The sequence below is a fragment of the Anabrus simplex genome, chromosome 3 (genome assembly GCF_040414725.1).
Source record: "Anabrus simplex isolate iqAnaSimp1 chromosome 3, ASM4041472v1, whole genome shotgun sequence".
Taxonomy (NCBI): Eukaryota; Metazoa; Arthropoda; class Insecta; order Orthoptera; family Tettigoniidae; genus Anabrus; species Anabrus simplex.
This window is the reverse complement of record NC_090267.1, coordinates 97,725,481-97,751,157: the sequence shown is the minus strand read 5'-3', so window position 1 is coordinate 97,751,157 and position 25,677 is coordinate 97,725,481. Positions and strand designations below refer to the sequence as shown.

General features: G+C 40.9%; 1 protein-coding gene across 1 annotated transcript in view; it reads right to left on the bottom strand.

Moving 5' to 3' along the window:
* The window catches only part of LOC136866023 (ankyrin repeat and SAM domain-containing protein 1A), an 878,495-nt gene that overhangs the window by 527,292 nt on the left and 325,526 nt on the right, over nucleotides 1–25,677 (bottom strand). The window contains exon 5 of the mRNA XM_067142633.2: nucleotides 7,891–8,022. Within this exon, the coding sequence (XP_066998734.2) occupies nucleotides 7,891–8,022 (132 nt within the window). The remainder of the gene's footprint in view (nucleotides 1–7,890; nucleotides 8,023–25,677) is intronic.

Sequence of the window (25,677 nt, the reverse complement as noted above, 5' to 3'; positions counted from 1 at the left end):
TCAGTGGAATCTGTACCTAAATTCGTGGCAGAAATTGTATACTTTAAATGTGATTTGTATTTGCTGCGCCACAAAAATGTGAATTTTACTTCATTTAAGCCATCGAAAGGTGTACACCCATCCTAACCACCTTTCAATTATTATTTAATCACGAAGACAACAAAACCCATTCATTCTCGCCAATTCAAAAAATATATACCGTTAAATGGTAATTCCAGTGTCAACCATCTTGAAGCTCCCTCCGGTATCTCCTGGAAGGAATGAGTGAGTCAGGCTGGTGAGCTACATACCGACCTTCCGGTACGTGGCGACCTTTGCTTCTATAGTCTACAGCTGGTGTCTCCGCGAATATTCTGGAAAGTAAAACTAGAAAACTCGTATTCTGGCCGCATCCCGATGATACTAGAGCTCCCGTCACCAGGTGTATATATAAAAGCCGGCTCGTCTCAAACAGAACTTACAGTAGTTAGTGTTGAGTTGTGTTGTCTTGCTGGGTTGTGTAGTGTGTTGAGAAGACAGTTACGATTCGTGAGCCGAGTGAGGAGCGGTCACGTAAGTTGACTGTGCGAGTTACCGGTCTTGTCCGGAGAGGAATCAAGTCTACAGTCCTTGCGGCGATTGGCATTGTTCATGTGTTCGCACCTAAGTCGAACTGCCAGTAAAGTGAAAATTGAAACCTGTGTGTGTGTGTGTGTCACATTCGGTTAAATTTCTTTTCAAATGCCGGGCTGAGTGGCTCAGACGGTTGAGGCGCTGGCCTTCTGACCCCAACCTGGCATGTTCGATCCAAGCTCGGTCCGTGGTATTTGAAGGTGCACAAACACGTCCGGTTCTTGTCAGTAGATTTACTGGCCCGTAATATAACTCCAGCGGGACTAAATTCCGGCACCACGGCATCTTCTAAAACCGTCAAAAAGTAGTTAGTGGGTCGCAGAAAACAACACCATTATTTTTTTTTAAATTAAACAGTCAGTTAACGTGGCAAACTTTTCAGTGCACAGTTACGGCTGACAAGAATTGTAATGTAAATGTATGGATGCGTTCAAACATATCGGACTCTTGTACGGATGAATGAGCGTCGATCACTGTACACCTCATCCCATGCAACTGTTTGGGGACTTGGACATTTTCAGCCAGGAAATGTTCAACCAAAATTGGGATTTTTTAAAAACACACCACGATGAAAACTTCATGCTCAAAATCCGACCCATTATCGCACGTACTTATTCATTGAATGATTTCCTAAAAAAGAAGACCCGAAAAGATTTTAACGACGTAAAGTACAGGCGTGAAGATCATCAGCTCAGTTGAGTGTGGTGTTGCAAGACCACTTGCACACACAATATGAATCGACATGCGGCTGTTTACTCAGATGTTCATAGTAGACTGTTTGTGAACGCAAATTTGCAGCACAGCCTCCGGCAAACACAAAACAAGCCATGTAATTCCCTGATAGACAAGAGGAAGGGAGAACCCAAACAGTTTAACGTACATGATATAATCTCGTTCCGTCCTTGACGTCACATTCATATTATAGGTTTCATACTCTGATATCACTGTCTACTATATTGTAATTACAGAACTTTCAAAATCCTTAGAAATCGGATAAGTAGCTACCGTACCAGCAGTGAACAACCCAGTAACAATTAAACCTTTGTTTTCTAAGTTAAGTTGGTTAGCGAGCTGGCCTTTGGTCACGGGGGTCCCGGGTTCGATTCCCGGTAGGGTCGGGAATTTTAACCATAATTTGTTAATTCCCCTGGCACGGGGACTGGTTGTATGTATCGTTTTCATATCATTTTATCCTCTTCACGACACGCAATCGCCTACGGGCGTTAAATCAAAAGACCTGCATCTGGCGAGCAAACATGTCCTCGGACACTCCCGACACTAAAAAGCATACGCAATTTCATTTATAGGTTAAAGAAAAATATGTTTCATCAAACCACATTTTAAAGGTTTCATCAGGCCTCCGGCAGATTTTTAGAAGAAAAATATGTTAAAATCTGAGGTAAGAGCTGCGAACTTAACAGCGGCGATTTCCTTAGGATTTCAACCCAGTTTTTTCTCTCCACAGAGAATACGATCCAGTGAAGATGTCTCAATCACCACGGAGCGCTGCTCTCGAATTTCTTCAGCCACCCAGTGATCCTCTCTATACACTGAGCCATATCGTACCTCTTATAGAACGCCACCTACAACGAGTTAATTATGCGGCAATGAACAGTGATTCAGATAATTCCACAGTGATTTTAAAACAAATACAATACAGATGCATAGGTGAAACGCAACGAATTATATCTTTGTAGGTTATGTAAGCTACAGGACCATCTACACGCCTATTAGAATGTAGAGAAGCAAAGAGAAGAGAGATCGATCAAGAGTTTTATATTACTGACGCCATGATGAACAGAACGTGGACCAACGAGAATCAAGATCAAAGGTACATAATAACGAGACTCGCTGTTCATAGTTTCCGCCATAAGATATGTTCACTCAGAACATTCTACAGCCCGAGTGACAAATGTGGATGTGTACTATGTTATAAAAGGTGTATCAAGCATCATCTAACGACGTGCCACGAAAGAATAAAATATTTTAATGAATACAGTAAACATTAATGCCCATTCGGACGATCCTTTCCCATCTGTGTTTCAATAAAGGGTGTTTATTATTATTATTATTATTATTATTATTATTATTATTAGCAAAATTGTACATTTTAGGTCATAACTTATTCATTAGGATAATTGAATAATCTGGTGGGGACATAGTCCGTTCGCATTGTAATGTACACAGCAGGAATATTCAGCCTGCGGAGGCTACCACCCGCTTTACAGCAGTGATAACACAGGTATCGTTGCACGGGGATGGCTAGGAGTAAGCCGGCAACTTATCCGTCCATACCGTGAAATGGCTATGCGTATCTTCCAGGCGTTCTAACTGGCGATAAGAATGGATTTTTGTCCCCATCAGATACGTTGTTCGTTGGCACATGAAACAAAAAAGAAAAAAGAAAATCGAGAGCAATTATACAGCAACATAATATGGGGCTTGAGAGTAACTTCCCTCTCGATTAAGTTTCATCTCTCTCCTCGGCCTATACATCAATAAGCGTGCCATTTCCTGTACCCTTGGAAAACTAAGTGTACTTCTGTCAGATTATGCAGGTACGTACATATCCTTTGGCTTGCTCCACGTTTTCTTTCATTGTCCTCGCCTTCCACCTTAACAAAGTTCCTCTCACAGACTGAAAAATACACTGATCGTCAGATTCGCCCACAAAGAAACCCCAAGGGTATCAGTAACGACTTTCACTTAAATCCACCCTACTGTACCATGCTCGACCTGGCTTCCAGGCAGTATACACAAAATGCATTATTGTTGTTTCTCATCTTGTACTACTGGTTTTATGTTCCAATAACACATTCATGTTTTTGATGTTAATGGTATATAAAATACGTAGGCTTGAGAAGGTAGCGAGCGTGGCCTTCGTTGAGTTACAATCCTGCCAGTTTCCCGTTATGAAAATAGGGAAAGCAAGAACAGCCGACGGTGCGAATCGAATTCCTCATCTGCTAACTTCAGGTTTATAACTACATGGACACTACCAATCAACGCGCTTCCGTATCCTAGTGATCACTTCTATGTGATCATATGTATGTCTGCCCAACCCGTGTCCAGATTCCCTACGGGTCGGGTTTGAAGTGAGATGAATCTTCGTAGCGACTTTTTATGATCGGATGCCATTCCCGACGTATATTATTATTATTATTATTATTATTATTATTATTATTATTATTATTATTATTATTATACGCTGCCGGAAAAAATTTGTACACCTGGAAAGACGACACCGATTTTGATCCGATGATGGCAGATGCTACCTGGGGGATAGTAGATGTACTGATAATGGTTTCAACGTCGTCCGCCAACAGATAGCGTAGTGACATAGCTGCCAGAGCGCCATCTGCGTGTACCCTTTAATAGGAAATGTTTACAGTCATCAGGCTCAGTGTGACGTAAACGTGTGAAGCAAACAGGCGCCATGCCACGGAGACGGATTCGTGCTTCCTACAGCCAACTGAGCGAGTTTGACAGGGGTCAAATTGTGGCCTTCAGAGCGGCGTGATGGTCCTTTTGAAGAATTTCCACGCTAGTTGGACGTGCTGCGTCAGTTGTGCAACGATGCTGGTTGCAATGGTCACGTGAACACTCTCACCCGTACACGACGTTCTGGAAGTCCACGCAGCACAGACGTCCGCCAAGATCGCCGTACTGCAAGGGCAGCATGGGCAGATCGTACAGCTACCACAGCACAGATAAGAGGGTTTGTGGGCCCAGAAGTGTCAACACAAACTGTTGCCAACCGATTACTAGCAGTGGGACTACAGGCACGCACACCTCTACCCCGTCTTCCACACACGCCACAGCATAGATATGCACGGCTAGAATGGTGCCGTCAGAGGATCACTTGGCCTTATGGTCAGGGGTGCGGTAAGCTACAACTCTCGTTCATCTTTGGTATTTGTGGAGGGAACGCTGATCAGCCCTCAGTACGTGCAGAATGTTGTAAGACCCATTATCTTGCCATTCTTGCAACAGGAAGGTGATGGGTTACTCCAACACGATAATGCTCGCCCAAACACTGCGCGTGAAACTCAACGTGCTCTGGAAGACGTGCAGCAAATTCCCTGGCCATCATGTCTCCCATCGAGAACGTGTGGAATATGATGGGACAGCAACTGATACGTGCGACTCGTCAACACACAACTCTTGCAGAACTACGTGAACAAGTCGAACAGACGTCGAATAATGTATCCCAAGACAGTATTCTCCATCTGTATGATCGAATGGATGCCAGAATCAGCGCCTGCACTGCCGCTCAAAGAGGATACACCACGTACTAATATGGGTATTTCAGCATGGATCGACACCTGGTACCTCAGTACCGCTTGAGCTATTGATCTGTAAATATAGTAAATTGATGTACTCCATATGCACTGTTCCAACAATAAATTTTGAGTGAATTGAAAAACTCTAAGGAGGTGTACTAATTGTTTCCCGTCATTGTAGGTCTCCTGTTTAGTCCCGTTTCCTGGTACGAGGTCGAGGAAGAGGTGAAATAAAATGATATGCTACGGTCTTTTTTATGACTGGATGCACTTCCTATCAGCAACCTCATTTGAGGAGCTAAATAAAATTAAATGAATGATAGTGAATGAAAGTGTGTATGGAGGTGGAAGGAATAGGCTGTGGTCTATAAAAAGGAGCATGGAAATCCACAGAAAACCATTCTCGGGATAGTCGACGGAGGGGTTCAAAACTACTCGTCTCCCGAATGCAGAACTTGGCACCATAGCCATAGCGTGTTAACACGCGCGGCCACTACACACGGTATTATTATTATTATTATTATTATTATTATTATTATTATTATTATTATTATTATTATTATTAATATTAATATTAATACAGCGAGGTGTATGCTGCATTTCATGTCCGCTCACCTCATTCTGTCAAGCAAAACAATCTGATTAATTAGAAGAATGTTCCATTCCTTTGGCGGTCCTTAACATGACTTAGTCCACGTAGAAAACAAAGCTCTTTTTTTGCTGCTCTAAGACTCGACGAACGTCCTTCTTTGTACCTCAGTCTAAGGATATTGAGACAAAAGACGCCACACCACCTTTGATCTCCAAAAGAGAACATGAAGGTGATGTTCCTTGAACAACAGTTAAACCAACCTATATCTATCAGAGCAATTTGCCTAGATATACAGAAACTCTAGTCACCTGAGATATTTGGAAATTAAGCAACAATGGCGTGGTCAGCACTTGGATAACAGATGAGGAGGTAACAATCGCCACACAAACTGCACAGTGTCTAGGCAGTAGGCGAAGTGCGCTAATTGCCATGGCAACTATGCCGGTTCGTTCCTTGGCTGTCCTTACATCAAGAAAGCAATTATAGCACAACACAAGTACCAACACCAATAACCACGCGCATATCAAGCCTATTATCCCTTCCCCTTATTCTAAGTCTCCACACAACATCGTTCATCTCTCAAACGTAACCCAGTCTCCACCACATTAGGACCAAAGTCTCCTCCAGTCAATCCTGTTAACCCTACTCACTAAATTCACTACCTAAGACGCCAAAACCAAGTCCTCCTCCCGTTCCCCTAACCAATGCATACCCCAACTTATAAGCATCCACCTCCGTGAGCCAGAACTAGTCTCCCTCAAAACCTGTTCAGCACTTAAGTGCATCTCACTTCGCCACAACCACATTTCAATAATTCCACATAATATCCTCTCCATCTGTTGCTCCCAATCTCATCCGGAAGTACTGGATAGGTAGCTACGACGTTATACTACTAATTGTCACAAACAGCATCAACAAGAATCAATTGAACCAAGCAATTAACCACTCCATTGTCATGGGAAACCCTTGGTGTAACCACGAGGATGCACACAAGGGTGTTGCTAAACGAATGTGACTGTGACAGTACTTTGATAAATGGACCATGTACTGTTGGCTGGAAGAAGAGCGGAACTGAACTGGTCACTTTACCAAGAATAAGTCGCTCAGAGTGTAATCTGCTTAGGCTGGGGCAATAAAAGAAACTTGCAGTTTTACGTGACTGTTGATATCGTGATTAGAGTCATGGGAACTCCAGGGACGTAATATTCCATTTCAGAAATTGCACATGCATTGGCTGGGATTCGAACCACGATCACCTTGGTGAGAAACCAGCGACAAAATCACGCGGCTATCACACTTCGCGACTCGGGTAGGCCTACTAACTAGGTCGCTAACGGCCAGACATTAATCGGATACTATGATTTATTTTTTAATAATTGTTATATCCACCAGAGAGTAGGATAAAGAAACCAAAACCCGCTTGGAATATTAGAAACGAGACTCAAAAAAAAAATCTTTTACAATTTGCTTTACGTCACACCGACACAGATAGGTCTTATAGCGATGATGGGATAGAAGAGGTCTAGGGTTGGGAAGTAAGCGGCTGTGGCCTTAATTAAGGTAAAGTCCCATCAATTTCCTGGTGTGAAAATGGGAAACCACGACAAACCATCTTCAGGGCTGCCGACAGTGGGGATCGAATCCACTATCTCCCGAATGCAAGCTCACAGCTGCGCGCCCCTAACCGCACGGCGAACTTGTTCGGTACCAAACAAATCGTATTTCAGATTACGATTCTTCTTTTCACCACTAGTAGTAGTAAACTCGTGTCCTCATCTCGAGGTGGTGCAGCTCGTTTCAGGCACACCCCCAATGGAGGTGAACTGCGTGTACCATTTGAACCACATACCAGCCCTCCTGCCATTCTTAAATTTCTGGCAGTACCGGTAATCGAACCCGGGCCCCCGAGGACGGCAGCTAATAACACTAACCGTTACGCTACGGAGACTTTTCACCTATAAAAGAGGGAGAGGTGGAGTAGTCAGCTCAGTGGCTTAGCTGCTGGCTTCCCACCCGGAAGGCTGAGGTTCGAATCCCGGTCCATTCTGGGTCGAGATTTTCATCTCAAGAATCGCGTGGTGTCAGGAAGGACATCCGGTCTTAAACCCCCGGCCAAAACCAAAATGAGCCTGGAAGACTCCAGCGACCCCAGAAATACCTGGGATAAGCTGAAGTAAGATTTTTTCACTACTAAAAAGAACTTCATCACGCTGAATTTTAATAATGTGTATAATAAATATGGGAACAAAACAAGTTCGACTACTATGAAAAACAAAACATTTTAATGTTTTCAAATGTTACTTCACCAGTTTATCTCTTAATGCTGAAATTAACTTGTTTATAGGAAATTTCGTAAATGCAGTCAGTAAGACGGAAGATCAAAGAGGAAACCGAAATACTCACTTGTGGCCATTTCTGCTCGCCAGGTGAAGTGGGGTGTGCGGGAAGAGAGTACCAGAACCGCCGGCCACGCGCGAGGAGTAGGGCTGGATCAGCTCCGGGTGAGTCCGCACCAGCAACTCCACGGTCTCCAACCTACAAAAAGCATGCATACATACATATATATATATATATATAATATGACTATCTACTACAGTGAGATATCATAATAATAATAATAATAATAATAATAATAATAATAATAATAATAATAATAATAATAATAATAATAATAATAATACCGGGCGAGTTGGCCGTCCGCGTAGAGACGCGCGGCTGTGAGCTTGCATCCGGGAGATGGTAGGTTCGAATCCCACTATCGGCAGCCCTGAAGATGGTCTTCCGTGGTTTACCATTTTCACACCAGGCAAATGCTGGGGCTGTACCTTAATTAAGGCCACGGCCGCTTCCTTCCAACTCCTATGATCTTTCTCAAATTTTTCCTTTCATTTAGCTCGAGTTTATCCATCTGGCCTTTGAAATTCATGTTTAATGTTTCTGCTGCGTGTAGTGCTTCTGGATTAATCACCGTTTTATAGGTAATGTTTTATTTTGGACCCCATGAAAGGGATTTCTTGTTGAATGTATCTTTTGTTACTTGGAATGCCAGTTCAAGGTTATTTTTCCTGCATTCCATTGCTTTGCATTGCATAGCATTCCAACTAATCCATTCTCCGAGATATTTGAATTCTTTTTTTTTTTTTTTCTTTGCTAGGGGCTTTACGTCGCACCGACACAGATAGGTCTTATGGCGACGATGGGATAGGGAAGGCCTAGGAGTTGGATGGAGGCGGCCGTGGCCTTAATTAAGGTACAGCCCCAGCATTTGCCTGGAGTGAAAATGGGAAACCACGGAAAACCATTTTCAGGGCTGCCGATAGTGGGATTCGAACCTACCGGATGCAAGCTCACAGCCGCGCGCCACTACGCGCACGGCCAACTCGCCCGGTTTGAATACTTTTACTTTTTCAATATTTTGTTCTTGGACTTTGAGCTATTTATGTGGGTGTTTGCTGTTTCTCATAATTTTGATTTTTTCGAAGGAGATGTGAAGACCTATTTTAGCTGCTTGTCTTTCTAGTTCAAGGATTTGTTCACTTGCCTCCTCCATTGTTTCAGCAAACAAGGCTATATCATTTGCAAAAGCAAGTGCAATTGATTTTTAAGGTAGTTCTTTTTGCAACCAAGTCTAATTGATAATAATATTTATAGTATAATTTTATAATAATACAATACATTATTATTATTATTATTATTATTATTATTATTATTATTATATTTATTATTATTTCGTGCAGGTAATTATTACCTTGGCGCAATCCTGCGGAGTACAGCAAACTACCTGTTAATACGGAGGAGGAATGTGTTGTGTGCAAGCTGCAGGACTGTCGGGGTAAGCACAAACACCCAATCCCTCAGCCAATGAAATTAACTGTTTACAATTAAAATTCCACGACCCGGCCAGGTATCGAGTCCGAGACCCCGAGAACCGTTGGGTTAAGACACTGTCCAGTCAGCTAAGAAGCCGGATGATCAACCCCCCCCCCCCCCAAAAAAAAAATTATTACTACCGGGCGAGTTGGCCGTGCGTTTAGGGGCGCGCTACTGCGAGCTCGCATCCGACATATAGTGGGTTCGAATCACACTGTTGGCAGCGCTGAAGATGGTTTTCTGTGGTTTTACATTTTCACACCGGGCACAGCCACGGTCGCTTCCTTCCTACTCCTAGGCATTTTCTATCCCATCGTCGCCATAAGACCTGTCGGTGCGACGTAAAGTAAATTGCAAAAGAAAGCACACAATCATATATATGTTACTAGGGAGGACGGGGGAAGAATTATAACTTGATCTAAAGGGATTATGAGGAATGTATTTCAATAGTTTATTATTTTCCTCTCATTGCAAACTACGTACTTTAATACAATTACAGTGACATTCTTTTTAACAAACAAATTAGAAATGAAATACAGTCGAACCTCGATATCTCGAACCTCCATTACTCGAATTTTCAGTAAGGCAAAGTAACTTAAATTTCCCAGCCGTTTGCTGTATCCTTCATGTGTATTTCTTTCTCTATTATTTGAAATTCAGTTACACGAATTTCTCGATTTCTCGAAGCAAACATTTCCTCTCTTGAAGCAAAAAAATACTCCAATTTTGTGCAACATTAACTGTGCAGTACGGCATTTGTGGTTTGTGAGGAACAGTTAACAAGTAAAGAAAGGTTTACAGTGATGCTGGGAGCTAATATAACAGGAACCGAAAAACTGAAACTTCTAATGATCGGAAAATCGGTGAAACTTCGCTGTTTCTCGGGTGTGAATTAATTACCGGTTACGTACAAAAGCAACCCCCGAAGTCGCGGACGACAAGGTCCATTTACGAATCTCGGCTGCGTGGTAATGACGATAAGTTTCAACGTGAAGGGAGGAAAAGTTAACAGTAACCAACAAAAGAGACAACGATTTTTTTTTCCAAAGGTGTTAACCGAGATATGTTTCTTGTTTCACTACTCTATGTGTACTGTATCCCGCCTTCTAAAAATATTCTATAATAATATTTAACAATTCAAGTGTTGCCATAAAATAGATTGTATATTTCTAAATACTGTTAGAATAATGTATTCCGTGTAAGTCCGTAGATATATATGATTCAATTATGTGCTGTACATGCTCAAAACCTGTGTTCTCTATATCTCGAAATTTCGATAACTCGAAATAAAATTTAGCTCCCGCGGTCATTCGAGATATCGAGGTTCCACTGTACCTGAAATTATGTAATCTCATACCCAATAACTAGGTAAAAAGGCTATGGCCTATAAATACGTAGAGGATGATTCAAAATCTGTCCTTAAACTAGTGAAATAGTTAATTACTTCCTATAATGTAGAAGTCCAAATTAAAACCAAAAACATTTTCAGAGCTGTGCTAACATCTAAGGAACTCTCATTTTAAACAGTACCATCTGTTAAGATAAGAAATTTAGTACAAGGATGTTTTAATTTTTTTAAATTATGTCCAAAGTTCCAAAGTTGATTTCTTTTACAATTGGCTTTACGTCGCACCGACACAGATAGGTATTTTTTAATACAGTTACATTACGCCTCACGGGTTAGAAGTGGGAAAGAATCGGCCGTGGCCTTAATTAAGGTACAGCTCCAGCATCTGCCTGGTGTGAAAATTGGAAACCATGGAGAACCATCTTTAGAGCTGCCGATGGTGTTCGAACCTACTATTTCCGGAATGCATGCTCAGAGCTGCGCGCCTCTAACCGCACGGCTAGCTCGCTCGGTCCCACAAGTTGATGTGAGATACGTAAATTCGAAGGAATATGAATCAGGATTCTAAAAACAATTTCATTTCTAAACAACTTGACTTACTTTGACTTATTTCCTTTAATTCCATGTGGAACATAGGGCCTCGACGAAATTTCTCCAGCTTGTTCTATCTGCCGCCAATGCTTTCACCTCCCTCCATGTCTTGTTAACTCCAGCAATCTCCTTATCTATGGCTCTCTTCCAGGTAATCCTCGGTCTGCCTTGCCTGCGACTCCTTGTGGATTCCAACTCAATGCCTGCCTTGTGATACTCTCTTGTGGTCTTCTCAGGGTGTGCCCAATCCATCTCCATTTTCTTCTCATTATCTGTTCCTGTATGGGACTTTGACTTGTGGCCTCCCAAAGGTCTTTGTTTGAGATAGTTTTTGGCCACCATATTCTCATAATGTACCTCAAACACCGATTTATAAAAGTCCGTAACCTTGTGGTAATGTCTTTGTCACTTTCCAGGTCTCACTTCTATACAGTAACACAGATTTAACATTTGAGTTGAATATCCTTAGCTTCGTTTTTATACGAATGTGCCGGGATCTCCACACTGGTCGTAACTGTGTAAAAGCTCCTTTGGCTTTATTTATACGACTCACCACATCTCTAAAAGCACCTCCATCCTGGCTTACCATGCTTCCTAAGTAGCAAAATTCCTCTACCCTTTCTATATCCATTCCATCTAGAGTCAATTTGTAATTGTTACGATGGTTTATGCGCATTTCTTTAGTCTTTTTGTTATTAATCTTTAAGCCTACTTCTTTAGCTTCTATTTTTAAGTCATTCAGTTTGATTTCCATGTCCCGAAAACATTCTGCAAGAAGACAGAGATCATCCGCATAATCCAGTTCTTCCAATCGGTTATTTAATCCCCACTGAATGCCACGCTTTCTATTCGTTGCCTCTCTCAGCATACAATCCAGTGTCATGATAAACAAGATTGGCGACAGTAGACATCCTTGTCTTACTCCAGATTTTACAGCAAAAGGTTCAGACAGCTTTCCTTTATGTTCTACTTGACAAGTATATCCATCATACATTGCCTGTGTAAGACGGACTATCTTTTATGGAATTCCGAATTTTTCCATAGCCTTCCACATTTTCCTCCGGTTGATAGAGTCAAAGGCCTTTTCAAAATCAATGAAAAGTATATACAGAGATGTCTGATACTCAGCAAATAGTTCAATGATTAGCCTTAGTGTGTTAATCTGATTAGACCGACCGTCCCTGAAACCTGTCTGTTCTTGACATAGTCTCCTGTCAACGACTATGCTCATTCTGTTCAGTATGACTCTTGACATCACTTTTCCCCCATATGAGAGCAACGTTCTTCCCCTCCAGTTATTGCAATCTGAGAGGTCGCCCTTCTTCGGTATCTTGATGAGGACACCCTTCTTCCATTCCTCAGGGAGGTGTTCTTCGTTCCATATTAGTGTTAGAAGTGGCTCCATGATTTCCGCTGTTATATCTGGATCTACCTTTAGGGCTACTGGGATAATGTTATCTACACCTGGTGCTTTGCCACTCTTCATTTGTTTCACTGCTTGTGCAATCTCTTGTCGTGTTGGTGGTTCTACCGAGATGTCTGGATCCTCCAAAATGGTTTCAACTTCTTCAGTTCTCGATTCCTGACCAAGATTATCGAGTACGTCCATGAAGTGATGTCTCCATCTTTCCAATTGTTGTGTCTCAGTTGTCAAGGCTACTCCGTTTGCATCTCTGATTGGTTTCTGCCCTGAGAAGTTCCTCCTCGAAAGCTTTCCCATAATGGCATATACTTCTTTGCTGTTGCCGACTCTTGCTGCTTCTTTTGCTTGTGTTGCCAGTTGGTCTGTAAACACTTGTTTATCTCTCCTCACTTTCTTCTTAACCTCCTTGTTGGCCTCCCTGTATTTTTCCATTGCTACTGCTTTCTGGTTTCTTGTTCTACTGGAGTTGACAAGTGCCTTGCACTCTCTTCGCTTTTGGATTGATTCCCAAGTGTCATCCGATATCCATTCTTTCCTCCCTGGCTCTCTGTAGCCCACTATCTCTTCACATGTGTCATGAAAGAGTTCCTTGAATGTGTTCCATTTGGTATTTACATCTTCATCTGGTTGTTCACCAAGGGCTTCAAACCAGTTCTTCAAATGTACCGTAAATTCATTTTGCACTTCAAGTTCCCGAAATTTCCCGTAGTTGAAACGTTTCATTCGTACTGCTGCCTGTTTTACTGGTGCTGCCACCTTCAATCTAACATCAGCAATCATAAGGTGATAGTCGCTGCCTACATCTGCTCCACGTTTATTCCTCACATCTAAGAGTGAATGTCTCCATCTTTTACTTATCGCCAAGTGATCAATTTGGTTTTCTGTGCGGAGATCAGGCGACACCCAGGAGATCTTGTAGCAGTTATTATGTGGAAACAATGATCCACCTATAACCAATCCAAAATTACTGCATAGGTCTATGAATCTCTGGCCATTATTATTTTCTTCTCCTATTCCGTGTCTACCCATGATGATTTCTCTTCCTTCATTTTCATTATCGATTTTTGCATTTAGATCTCCCATCAACACCACAATGTCCTTCCTTTTTATCCCTGCCAGTGTTGATGTCAGCCTATCATAAAACTCCTCCTTCTCTTCCTCTTCTGCTACCTCTGTTGGCGCATAGCACTGTACTATGCTATGGTCACAGGTCTAACTTTGGTTCTTTTTCTAAACAACAAACACAAATATAAGGATTCAAAAAAAGAGCGGCATTCAAATCGAGATAGTCTCAATAGAACCATGGATAGGTTCTTTGAAACGCTTTCTAAGCATTATATTTCGAAATCTAGAATAAGTTCGTATACGGTGACATACGACGTAAGCTGCCTGTTCTTTTGCAATTCCAATCTCTGTACACTGTATTCTGGGACCCCATTCTATGCAAGACTATTTAAATTTAAATTTCTGTCCATCAACTGACAAGGAACCCATCCTATTTCGAGGTCGGGAAAATACTATACTATTTTCTCGATTTCTTTGATAGAGTCACGCGTATAGTTCGCATGCGGAATATCAATGGGAAATCTTGTCTACAGGAGAACGAAGTAAAGTTTACATTTTAGAAGTATAAGAAGCATCTGACTCCGAACAGGGATATGATCTATAGGAGACAGGAGTTACATTTCATAAACTGATCAAAAGAGACTCCTAGTTTGCACAATGAACAGCTAATGAAGAACAGGTACTCCAGTGATCAATGTAATTCAAATCCATCCAAATAATAAATTAATAATGTCCTGCTGTGTGTGAAACTATTCATGACGATTTTATTTATACAGCATGGTATTTCGATCTGCGCTATTTAAGAAAAGTTTCTCCACACCAGAGAGATGGAGTGAAACTTGTTATCAGTGCAGTGACGATCCCCGTTAAAAGTTCGCTTTAATAATTTTCTGAATGTGATGACCATTTTATAACGTAATTCCATTCTCGTATATAATCTCTTCCTATAGCAGTGGCAGATGCTTTTCAAACCATACAGATATAATATTGTGCATGTAATCTACACGTGTTGTGGTATTTGTAACCATATCAACAACAATGTGCATTCCCCGGGTTTCAGTAGTGGGGGTATGCTACACTTTAAACGTATTTACATTTAGGGAAGAGGCCGGGTTAAACTGCTCAACGGAAGCATCTACACACCAAAATCAGCGTCTAGATAGATGCCTTATTTTTTGTAATAACTATATTCTATTTATTCAACTGTAAATAAAATGCATCTGCAGCAGGATACTGGCTAAGGCTTAATAGTTATTGTTACGGGTTTACCCGTGGAACGCAGAGCTGAAAGAAGGTGCGGGCTTGAATGGGTCTAACTACAATGTCAAGAATATATTTATAACTTTAACAAATATATTTCTTTTAGAACTTCAAACTTAACAATTTGTCATAACAATGTTACAGATACAAATAGCAATCATTAAACGAGATTGGGAAAATTCCAAGATTCAGAACCTTAACACTTTGGGCTTTAAGCCCCTAGTTTCACAATTTTACAAGAGGAAGATGTATTATTTGATTAGGGGCAGAAATCCCCTAACTCAAGAGCACTTGCTTCCTAAATTACAATATTTAGCCTCCTAGAGGCACCCCTTACAGTTACAAAGCTTGCAAAAGAGCTAAAAGGCTCTCCGTTTCTTTTAGCCTCCTCGAGGCAACCTCAAAAATCTTACACTCTCCGGCCATCCATGATCCAACTAACAATTTGAAACAGGGGTATCTCGTACCCAACCTATAGGGCCTTTGTGGAAAAGAACAGGTTAAGTAAATGACCCGAAACACAAACTGAATGGAGGCGAACTGCGCTCCGAGATAATGCACACAAAAAACTAAAGAGCTCTAGGCCGAGAGGCTGTTCCCAAACTACTGAGGTGACTCGTATAAGGTTAAATTAATGCATTACGGAAAGGAAGAAAAGCAGTTACAAAACGTAGTCACCTCAAACCAAGATGAAGGGGGAGCTCGAGAGGGTACATCACTCTCTATCCCAGATTTACAATCAAAGATTTACGAAACTTTTTACATTAGCCAGAAGAAGTTACATTTAAGAAAGGTAGGTTACATAGTTAAAGATTCGGACCTTTCCCTCGGGTTAAACTGCGGAGGTAGCAAGAAGAAGAAAAATAAAGTTAGATGGCCATTACCTTGTAGATGTTCTAGCTGCCGACTAAGAGGCCGCCCGCCTCCTGCTTAACACACACACTCAGATAGATGTCGATCAATTGGCCAAGAAACGTGAAAAGCCGCCGTTTATAAACCCTCAGGGAAGATTCGAGATCATTCAAGACTAAACTAGCCACACCCTCTCAATTTATTGGTTGATTTCAAAAGTTACACTCAGAATCGAACAAGAAGCCTGTGATAGGTGTAAAATTAATTACAGAAATTAGGGATTGGCTAGATTCAAAACTGGCGGAAAGGAAAATGAAATATTGCCAACCCAAAAACAAATGAACATTAATCAGTAAAAAAAAAATGAATACAAAACTTCTTTGAATGATAAGTTCATACACCTCGCACCAGGGTGCATGATCATAGTTTTTAGTAGTGTCATCCGTGGAAGAATGTCCAAACTTCTTGATGGATAGCAAACAAAACTAGTAGAAATTCAGTCAGTTCAGGAAACTTCACAATAACAAAATTACATCATATTTCTGTGGTGACATCTTCTGAGTAAATTTTTAAGTTGGTGTAGTTTCAGTTTCACTGTTTTACCAATAGAGGAGTTCATTTAGGCGCAGAATTTGAATGCCTGGCGCTGGGGTGTACCTCTCAGTACAGTTATGGTACTGTACAGAGAGACATCATGTTCTGACGCAAGCCGCTTACCCTGTTTTCTTCTGTGTCTTTGTTAACCTCTTCACTCCAAATCTTTTCATCATTATGTATGTCCCATACCAGATTTTTCTGGTGGATGTTCAGATAATGGTTGAATTAGACTAAAAATACCTTGTATTTACACAGCTACTAAACAGTATTTTCTTCTTGGTTCCTTTATAGAACTTGACAAGGGCGTCTACAGCGTGTTTCACTGCAACTTATCTTCACTATATTCTTTTAAGTCATCCCTAAAAGTTCTAAAATATAATCTTCCTTCAGACTTTATTCTTCTGCGCGCTCATTTGAGAAGACACCTGTGGAAGGAAAACAGAAGGCACACAACTATCGTCAAAGTACAGTGAAGCGATTCATGAATCGTCTGTCGTCTAAACAGACCATGTGATGAACAACAAAACTACAGCATTAGACTGAACTCGGAAGTGGAGTAGAGCGCACTACTTAAAATCCGAATCCGACTTAACACGGGAATGGGATAGAAGAGGTTAAAACAGATATCTAGTAAGTATTATGTGACCAAATCATCATCTCTTGCGAAGCATTTTCCCATTTTACAGGCTCTGCTTCGTGTATCGTTTTTAAGCTATATAATACGGCCAAATGCATCATTTGGTCGTACATTGACTTATCACATCTTGATTTACAGTATCCTGCTACTTCTGTTTGGATCGTCCACGTAGCCTTGTTTCCTCGACATGCAAATCGTAATCTGCCTTGTCAGATGCAGCTCGATGGACATGCAAAGTCTGCTTTCATGGACCTTATCAACAATTGATGCCACGTCAATACACTGCCTGCCTGTCCTAATGTGGCTCATTCCACGTTAAAACAGTATTGCTCTTACGGACCTACAACGCGTGAACATAACCCCTCTTAGATTCCCATAATTCCTCGTGATTAAGGGACAGTACACTGTACATTGTGATGTATTATGAAAGACAGATTAAAAGGATGAGGCATTTTTTCCCTCAGATATTAAAATAACTATATTACATCTTGTCTGTATGTTGGGTATTCATCCCGAAGGCTGGTTTGTTCCTCCGCAGCTCCACCAACAGCTGTCATAAATAGCCTAGGCGTCACTGAAGAGGCGTACTAGAGAAATGAGGAGTGAGGTAGTTTCCCGTTGCTTTCCTCACCGAGCCAGCAGTTGCTATTAGATATCAGTCTGCCAAGCCCACTGAAATGCATGCACCAACCAACCCTATGAGCGATATTTTCACGCCATTCATAACAAGGACTGGCTGCATAAGGAATGGCATTACTAGCATCACTCATACCTCAGTCACTTTCATATTGTCAAAGCCTAGGATGAGACTGAGACAGGTCAATGAAAGTAACAAATTTGATATAGCCCATACCAGAAGACATAGTGCATTGTAAACACTACATCTCACGACATAGTGCACTGTAAACACTACATTTTTCATAAATACATTCGTAGGGTGGAAGTGCAATGGCGGGAACAGCCATCACATCATTGCCTCGCTTCATTCGCCTTCTATGTTGCTCTGATACAAGCATCTGTGAACCGCGGGCAGCTCACTTCTGTAGTGAAGTCACGTACCATGTTTCTTTATTGCATGTGTGTTTTTAGGCTGTAAATCAGAGTGTTCTTGTCTTGTATTGAGTGATAGTTATGGAATAAGCCTATGTGTGTGGTTTATTTCTTTAACATTAATACCGTGGTCTTTTGTAGAGTCATCTACAGTATTCATTTGTTGCGTATGTTTTCTGGCCTTTATATCAATGCGTACTTGTCTTGTAGTGAGTGAGTGTTATAATTAGCCTACTTGTGTGATTTATTTCTTTTAACATTAATACCGTGATTTCTTTGTAGAGATGTCGTTTACGGTATTTATTTTTTGCGTGTTTTTCAGCCTTTATATCAGTGTAGAGGCCTAATTGTATTCTGCTGAGTGAGTGTTATGTGATTAGCCTACGTGTGTGATTTCTTTCTTTTAACATTAATTGTGATCATTAAAGTGATTTATTTGCGTTATGGGTGAGAAAGTCCATAAAAATAAGCAGGGAGAGATACTTAGGTAGAAACAAAAGCAAGGTGTGCTTAACGTACTTAATTACCTTTCTCGAAATAATCCAGATAAAAGATATCTGAGGCACACGATTGTCACAAAAAGGCTCTCAACTTATCTTACAAAATACCGCACCTGGCAAGAATTTTGTATTCATTCTGACCTAACAGACGAATTGCTTCAGAAATATGGTACATTGTGAACCCGAAGGGCATCTCATATCAGTTTGTGGGACAAAAAATATAAGACTTTCTCCAAATCAAGGAAGACAAAGTGGAGGTTTTTATTTCATTCTCTCTATCAACTGACGGCTACAAACACTGTAATTATAGTTCCCAAAAAGAAAATTAATAATTAATAAATAAATTAATAAATTAATAATTATGTCTGTACATGTTCAAACAAGGGAGATGGAAATACTCATCGATGAAACTGGGCGAACTACGTGAAACACGTGAAAGATATTGAAGCTGACATGTGGAAATCTGATTTGATATAGGTCAAAATGGTGGCCTTCATCACTGCTGTCGGCAGTGAATTTCGTCCGATTCGGAATGATAGAGGACTTCAGCCTGTAGCGGCAGGGAAGTAACATTCGGTGTGTACCATAAAGTTGCTGCCTAATGGCAGATATTTTACTTTGGTTGTATATTGCATAGTATTTGTGTGTGTTCTGTTATTTTCGTACTGTACAGACGTTGTTACTGAAGATGTTGATGCTGTGGTGTGCAGCGATAAGTCATTGCACAACTTGTACCGATACAAAAATTTGCCATGTGTTTTGTTTGTGCTTGGTTTTGTTATTTAGCTGTTCTTTCTTAAGCGCATTTTAATTACCGCTGTTTTCTTTAAGACCGTATTTAATTTTTACTATTGTCTTTTGTTGAGCGATACGACAGCACAGTAGAATCCCCGCGTTGTCTGGGGAAATTTAATAATAATTGCTGCTTTACGTCCCATTAACTACTTTCACGGATTTTAGGGGACGCCGAGGTGCCGGAATTTAGTCCCACATGAGTTCTTTTACGTGCCAGTAAATCTACCGATACGAGGCTAACTTATTTGAGCACCTTCAAATACCACCGGACTGAGCCAGGATCGAACCTGCCAAGTGGGGGTCAGAAGGCCAGCGCCTCAATAGTCTGAGCCACTCAGCCCCTCTGGATAAATTTATTAAATGTAATTAAATGCATCCTTCACCCTTCGAGCCCATAAAAAATATTATTTGTATATTTTCTCTACCAATTTACCATACACTTCAATGCTGAGATTTTTTATGTGCCTAGTTTACCTCTGATTCTGTACAAACCAAACATAGCCCCTATAAACTCCCCGTCCCCTTTAGTTCATACAAATAATTTGCAGGTTAGTTTATTCCGCTTGTTACTTTGAAGTTAAATATAGAATTCCACAGATATATGTGCCGCCGTTACCCCGTGATAGTGTTGCGCAGAGCCGTTCGATATGGCAACCCTGTTGTCATAAGCGCAATACTGTTTTCTTAACGTGGAATGAACCATTGCCCAGAGTTGTGTTCGTTTTGCTGATAATTCATGCAATAGCGAGACATTTGTCTGGAGTCACTGTCTTGTTGCAGGACAAACCCACGTTGCTGTTCAGACGGAAGAGCATAACAAGATAGAATGGAATGGTAGCCGTTTTTGTCCAGTGTTCCTTTGAATTCGGTGCAGTCTGCCAACTCCACTGAATGTGGAAACAACCCCAAACCATCACAGAGCTCCTCCACGTTTCAATGTAGGTGTTATACAGTAGGATGTATTTTTTCCGATACTGAACGTCGAACATGAACTCGTTGCCGTTACCCGAATAAATTCGAAATTTGGTTACAGTAATATATTCTGTCATTAAACAATCATTAAACATATTCGTGCGAGCACAGATATTTTGTCCGGCAGTGTACATACGTACAGACAGAGAGACAGAAATTACGGAAAATTTAAACGTGCATTTCCTTGTTACTGTGAACACGAGAGATACAGAAATACCATTCATTTTACACTATGAGCAATGTACGGTCAAAACGCTTATCTATATATATAAAGTAGCTTGTCCTGACTGACTGACTGACTGACTGACTGACTGACTGACTGACTGATTCATCATCGCCGAGCCAAAACTACTGGACATAAAGAAATGAAATTTTGGGGATATATTCATATTATAATGTAGGTGCTCGCTAAGAGAGGATTTTTGGATATTCCGTCGCTATGGGGGTGAAAAGGGGGGTGAAATTTTAAAATGAGTGTGTCTATATCTCAAAACTTTAAAAGGTTACAGATGTGAAAATTGGTATTTAGAATCTTCTTTAAAAATAAGGAAACACGTATTTTTTTTTTTCAGATAATCCCAATAGGAGGGGTGAAAAAGGGTGAAAAAGTGGTTGAATGCCTTTAATCAGGATACCGCTACTTATATCTCAGAAATTGAAGATATTACAGACCTCAAAATTGGTACTTGCGATCACTGTCAAAAAGAAAGAAACACATATTTTTTTGTTTTTGGAAAATCCAGTTAATGCGAGGGTGAAAGGGGGGTGAATTTTTAAAATGAGTGCATCTATATCTCAAAAGTTTTAAAGTTTAGAGATGTAAAAATTGGTATTTAGAATCTTCATTAAAAATAAAGGAACACGTATTTTTTGTTTTCGGAAAATCCCAATTGGAGGGGTAAAAAGGGGTGAAAAATGGATTGAATGCCTTTAAAGAGAATACTTATATCTCAGAAACTGAAGATATTACAGACCTCAAAATTGGTACTTTTGATCGCTTTCAAAAATAAAGTAACACATATTTTTTTGTTTTTGGAAAATCCAATTAATGCGAGGGTGAAAAGGGGGGTGAATTTTTAGAATGAGTGCATCTATATCTCAAAAGTTTTAAAGTTTAGAGATGTAAAAATTGGTATTTAGAATCTTCATTATAAAACAAGGAACACGTAGTTTTTTGTTTTCGGAAAATCCCAATAGGAGGGGTGAAAAGGGGGTGAAAATTGGGTTGAATGCCTTTAAAGAGAATACTTATATATTAGAAACTGAATACATTACAGACCTGAAAATTGGTATTTGGGATCTACTTTAAAAATAAAGAAACAGGTATTTTTTCGTTTTGGGAAAATCCAAATAATGGGGGGTGAAAAGGGGGATGAAATTTTTAAAATGAGTGTACCTATATCTCAAAACTTTTAAAGTTTATAGATGTAAAATTTGGTATTTAGAATCTCCTTTAAAAATAAAGAAACACATATTTTTTGTTTTCGGAAAATCCCAATAGGAGGGGTGAAAAGGGGGTGAAAATTGGGTTGAATGCCTTTAAAGAGAATACTTATATATTAGAAACTGAATACATTACAGACCTGAAAATTGGTATTTGGGATCTACTTTAAAAATAAAGAAACAGGTATTTTTTCGTTTTTGGAAAATCCAAATAATGGGGGGTGAAAAGGGGGGTGAATTTCTAAAATGAGTGTGTCTACATCTTAAAACTTTAAACGTTTACGGATGTAACAATTGGTGTTTAGAATCTCCCTTAAAAATAAAGGAACACGTATTTCTCTGTTTTCTCTAAATCTCAATAGGAGGGGTGTAAAAGGGTGAATAATGGGTTGAATGCCTTTAATGAGGATACATATATCTCAGAAACTGAAGATATTACAGAACTGAAAATTTGTAAATGGGATCTCCTTTAAAAATAAAGAAACACGTATATTTTTGCTTTTGGAAAATTCAACTAATGGCGGTTAAACAGGAGTGGCAAATTGGGGTGAATTTTTTGAAAGACTATATCTACAGAATATCTGAGAAGCGTAAAATGTTACAGACGTAAAAAGTGGGTATTTGGAATCTCCTGTAAGTGTAAAGAAACATAGGTGATTTGTCTTTGGAAACTCCACTTAAGGGGAACTAAAAAGGGGTGAAATTTTAAAATGAGAATTTCTACAGTATATCTCAAAAAACTTACCATGTTACAGAAGTGAAAAATGGCAGTTTTTTAATTCTATTAAAAATAAAGGAACGAGTATTTTTAGTTTTCGGAAATACCACTTGGGAAGTGGGGGGGGGGGTAAAAGTGACTGAAAATGGTGTTGAATTCTTTTAATTAGGCTACTGATATCTCAAAAATGAAGATGTTACACACGTGAAATTTGATTTTTGGAATCTGCTTTAAATGTAAACAAACACGTATTCTCGGAAAATCCAATGAAGGGGGTTTGGGGGTTAAAGGATTGAAAAAAATTAATTGACTTAATTGTATGAGAATACATACATCTAATAAAAACTAAAGTTGTTACAGACGTGAAAATTGGTATTTTGATCTCTTTTAAAAACAAAGAAAAGCGCGTCTGGGGGGGGGAAACAATCTCGGGGGGGGGGGCGGGAGTGAAAAAGGAGCTGAATTCCTTTCATGAGGACACATAAATCAAAAACTAAAGAGGTTAGAGTGGTGATAATTGGTATTTAGAAGATCCTTTACTATTAAAGGAACAAGTATTTTTTGCCTTAATATCACTTTGTGAGGGGGGGGGGGGGGAGTGTGAAAGGAAGTTAAAAAAGTGAATTATTTTTAAGGGGATACTTATATCTCAAAACTGAAGGTAATAAATGTGAACATTGGTATTTGGAATCTCCTCTAAACATAAAGAAACACACCTTCTTTTAATTTTTTGGGGGGGTGGGGGTAAATAAACTTAACGGCGGTGGGGTGTAAAAGGCGGTGAGACCAATTGATTTTACTGTTCATAATGTACTTATAAGGAGCCTCCGTTGCTCAGGCGGCAGAGCTGGGTTCCGTGTTTCAAATCCCGGTCACTCCATGTGACATTCGTGCTGGACAAAATGGCGGCGGGACAGGTTTTTCTCCGGATACTCCGGCTTTCCCTGTCATCATTCATTCCAGCAACACTGTCCAATATTTCATTTCATTTGTCACTCATCGATCATTGCCCTAGAGGGGAGCTTCGGCAGCCGGCACAATTCATATTGTCGCCGCTAGATGGGGCTTTATTCATTCCATCCCTGATCCTGTCGAATGATAGGAAACAGGCTGTTGACTTTCGATGTACTTATTCTGATCATAAACCGATCATTTTTAATCTTTCCTGGGTTCTTTTTCAACAGCCATCTTTTCCTTCGGAGAACGTTCTTAGATTAGAGTAGATTCTCCTGGCATATAAATAAAAATTTAAACACATTTGAAATAAACGATAGGAATGATATTGACCGTCAAATTTTTCACCTCTATAATAAGGTCACTAATACACGGAGGTATGTCATTCGTATCGCCAGAAATCCCATACACTTGCCTACGCGTGACAATGGTGCTGGCCACATTGTCAACAATGACAATGGCAGCAGATGTAATTTACCGCCAAGTAGCGGTCTTGCATATTGCTGTGGGGTCCAGAACATATAATAATAATAATAATAATAATAATAATAATAATAATAATAATAATAATAATAATAGTAATAATAATAATAATAATAATAATAATAATCAAAATGTTCTGGACCGTCGTCACATGTGCGGACCACGCTGGAAGCGGGTCCTGGACGGCTAATGACTAAGAATGCAGTCCGGCCGCGGGTTCAGTAGGCTACCGCCAAGGCACCCAAGACGACACCACGACAGATCCCCTGAAGGATTTGATCCATCTTAAAAAGGCTTATAGGAAAAGATGGCAAAGATTTAGGGACCCAACCAACTGGGTGGAATACCTGGACCTAGCCCGGGAAGTACGAAATCGTTTGCTGGAAAGAAAGATTGAAAAATGGGAGGAAACTTGCCGTAATCTATTAGAAAACGAGTCAGATCGCGAATTTTGGCGGATTCTCGCAGAAAACGGGTCAGATCGCGAATTTCAGCGAATTATATATCTAAAACAATAAGCATTCAATTATTAATTTCAGTATAATACCGTAGCGAAGCACGGGTATCTTGCTAGTTTTATATATATATATACACTGACTGACAGAGCAAATGCAACACCAAGAAGGAGTGGTTCGAAAGGGATGAAAGTTGGGGAAAAAACAGAGACGGCACGGACGAATAATTGATGTTTATTTCAAACCGATATGCAGGTTACACAATGCGCACGGCATCGACTCAGTAGGATGTAGGACCACCGCGAGCGGCGATGCACGCAGAAACACGTCGAGGTACAGAGTCAATAAGAGTGCGGATGGTGTCCTGAGGGATGGTTCTCCATTCTCTGTCAACCATTTGCCACAGTTGGTCGCCCGTACGAGGCTGGGGCAGAGTTTGCAAACGGCGTCCAATGAGATCCCACACGTGTTCGATTGGTGAGAGATCCGGAGAGTACGCTGGCCACGGAAGCATCTGTACACCTCGTAGAGCCTGTTGGGAGATGCGAGCAGTGTGTGGGCGGGCATTATCCTGCTGAAACAGAGCATTGAGCAGCCCCTGAAGGTACGGGAGTGCCACCGGCCGCAGCACATGCTGCACGTAGCGGTGGGCATTTAACGTGCCTTGAATACGCACTAGAGGTGACGTGGAATCATACGCAATAGCGCCCCAAATCATGATGCCGCGTTGTCTAGCGGTAGGGCGCTCCACAGTTACTGTCGGATTTGACCTTTCTCCACGCCGACGCCACACTCGTGTGCGGTGACTATCACTGACAGAACAGAAGCGTGACTCATCGGAGAACACGACGTTCCGCCATTCCCTCATCCAAGTCGCTCTAGCCCGGCACCATGCCAGGCGTGCACGTCTATGCTGTGGAGTCAATGGTAGTCTTCTGAGCGGACGCCGGGAGTGCAGGCCTCCTTCAACCAATCGACGGGAAATTGTTCTGGTCGATATTGGAACAGCCAGGGTGTCTTGCATATGCTGAAGAATGGCGGTTAACGTGGCGTGCGGGGCTGCCACCGCTTGGCGTCGGATGCGCCGATCCTCGCGTGCTGACGTCACTCGGGCTGCGCCTGGACCCCTCGCACGTGCCACATGTCCCTGCGCCAACCATCTTCGCCACAGGCGCTG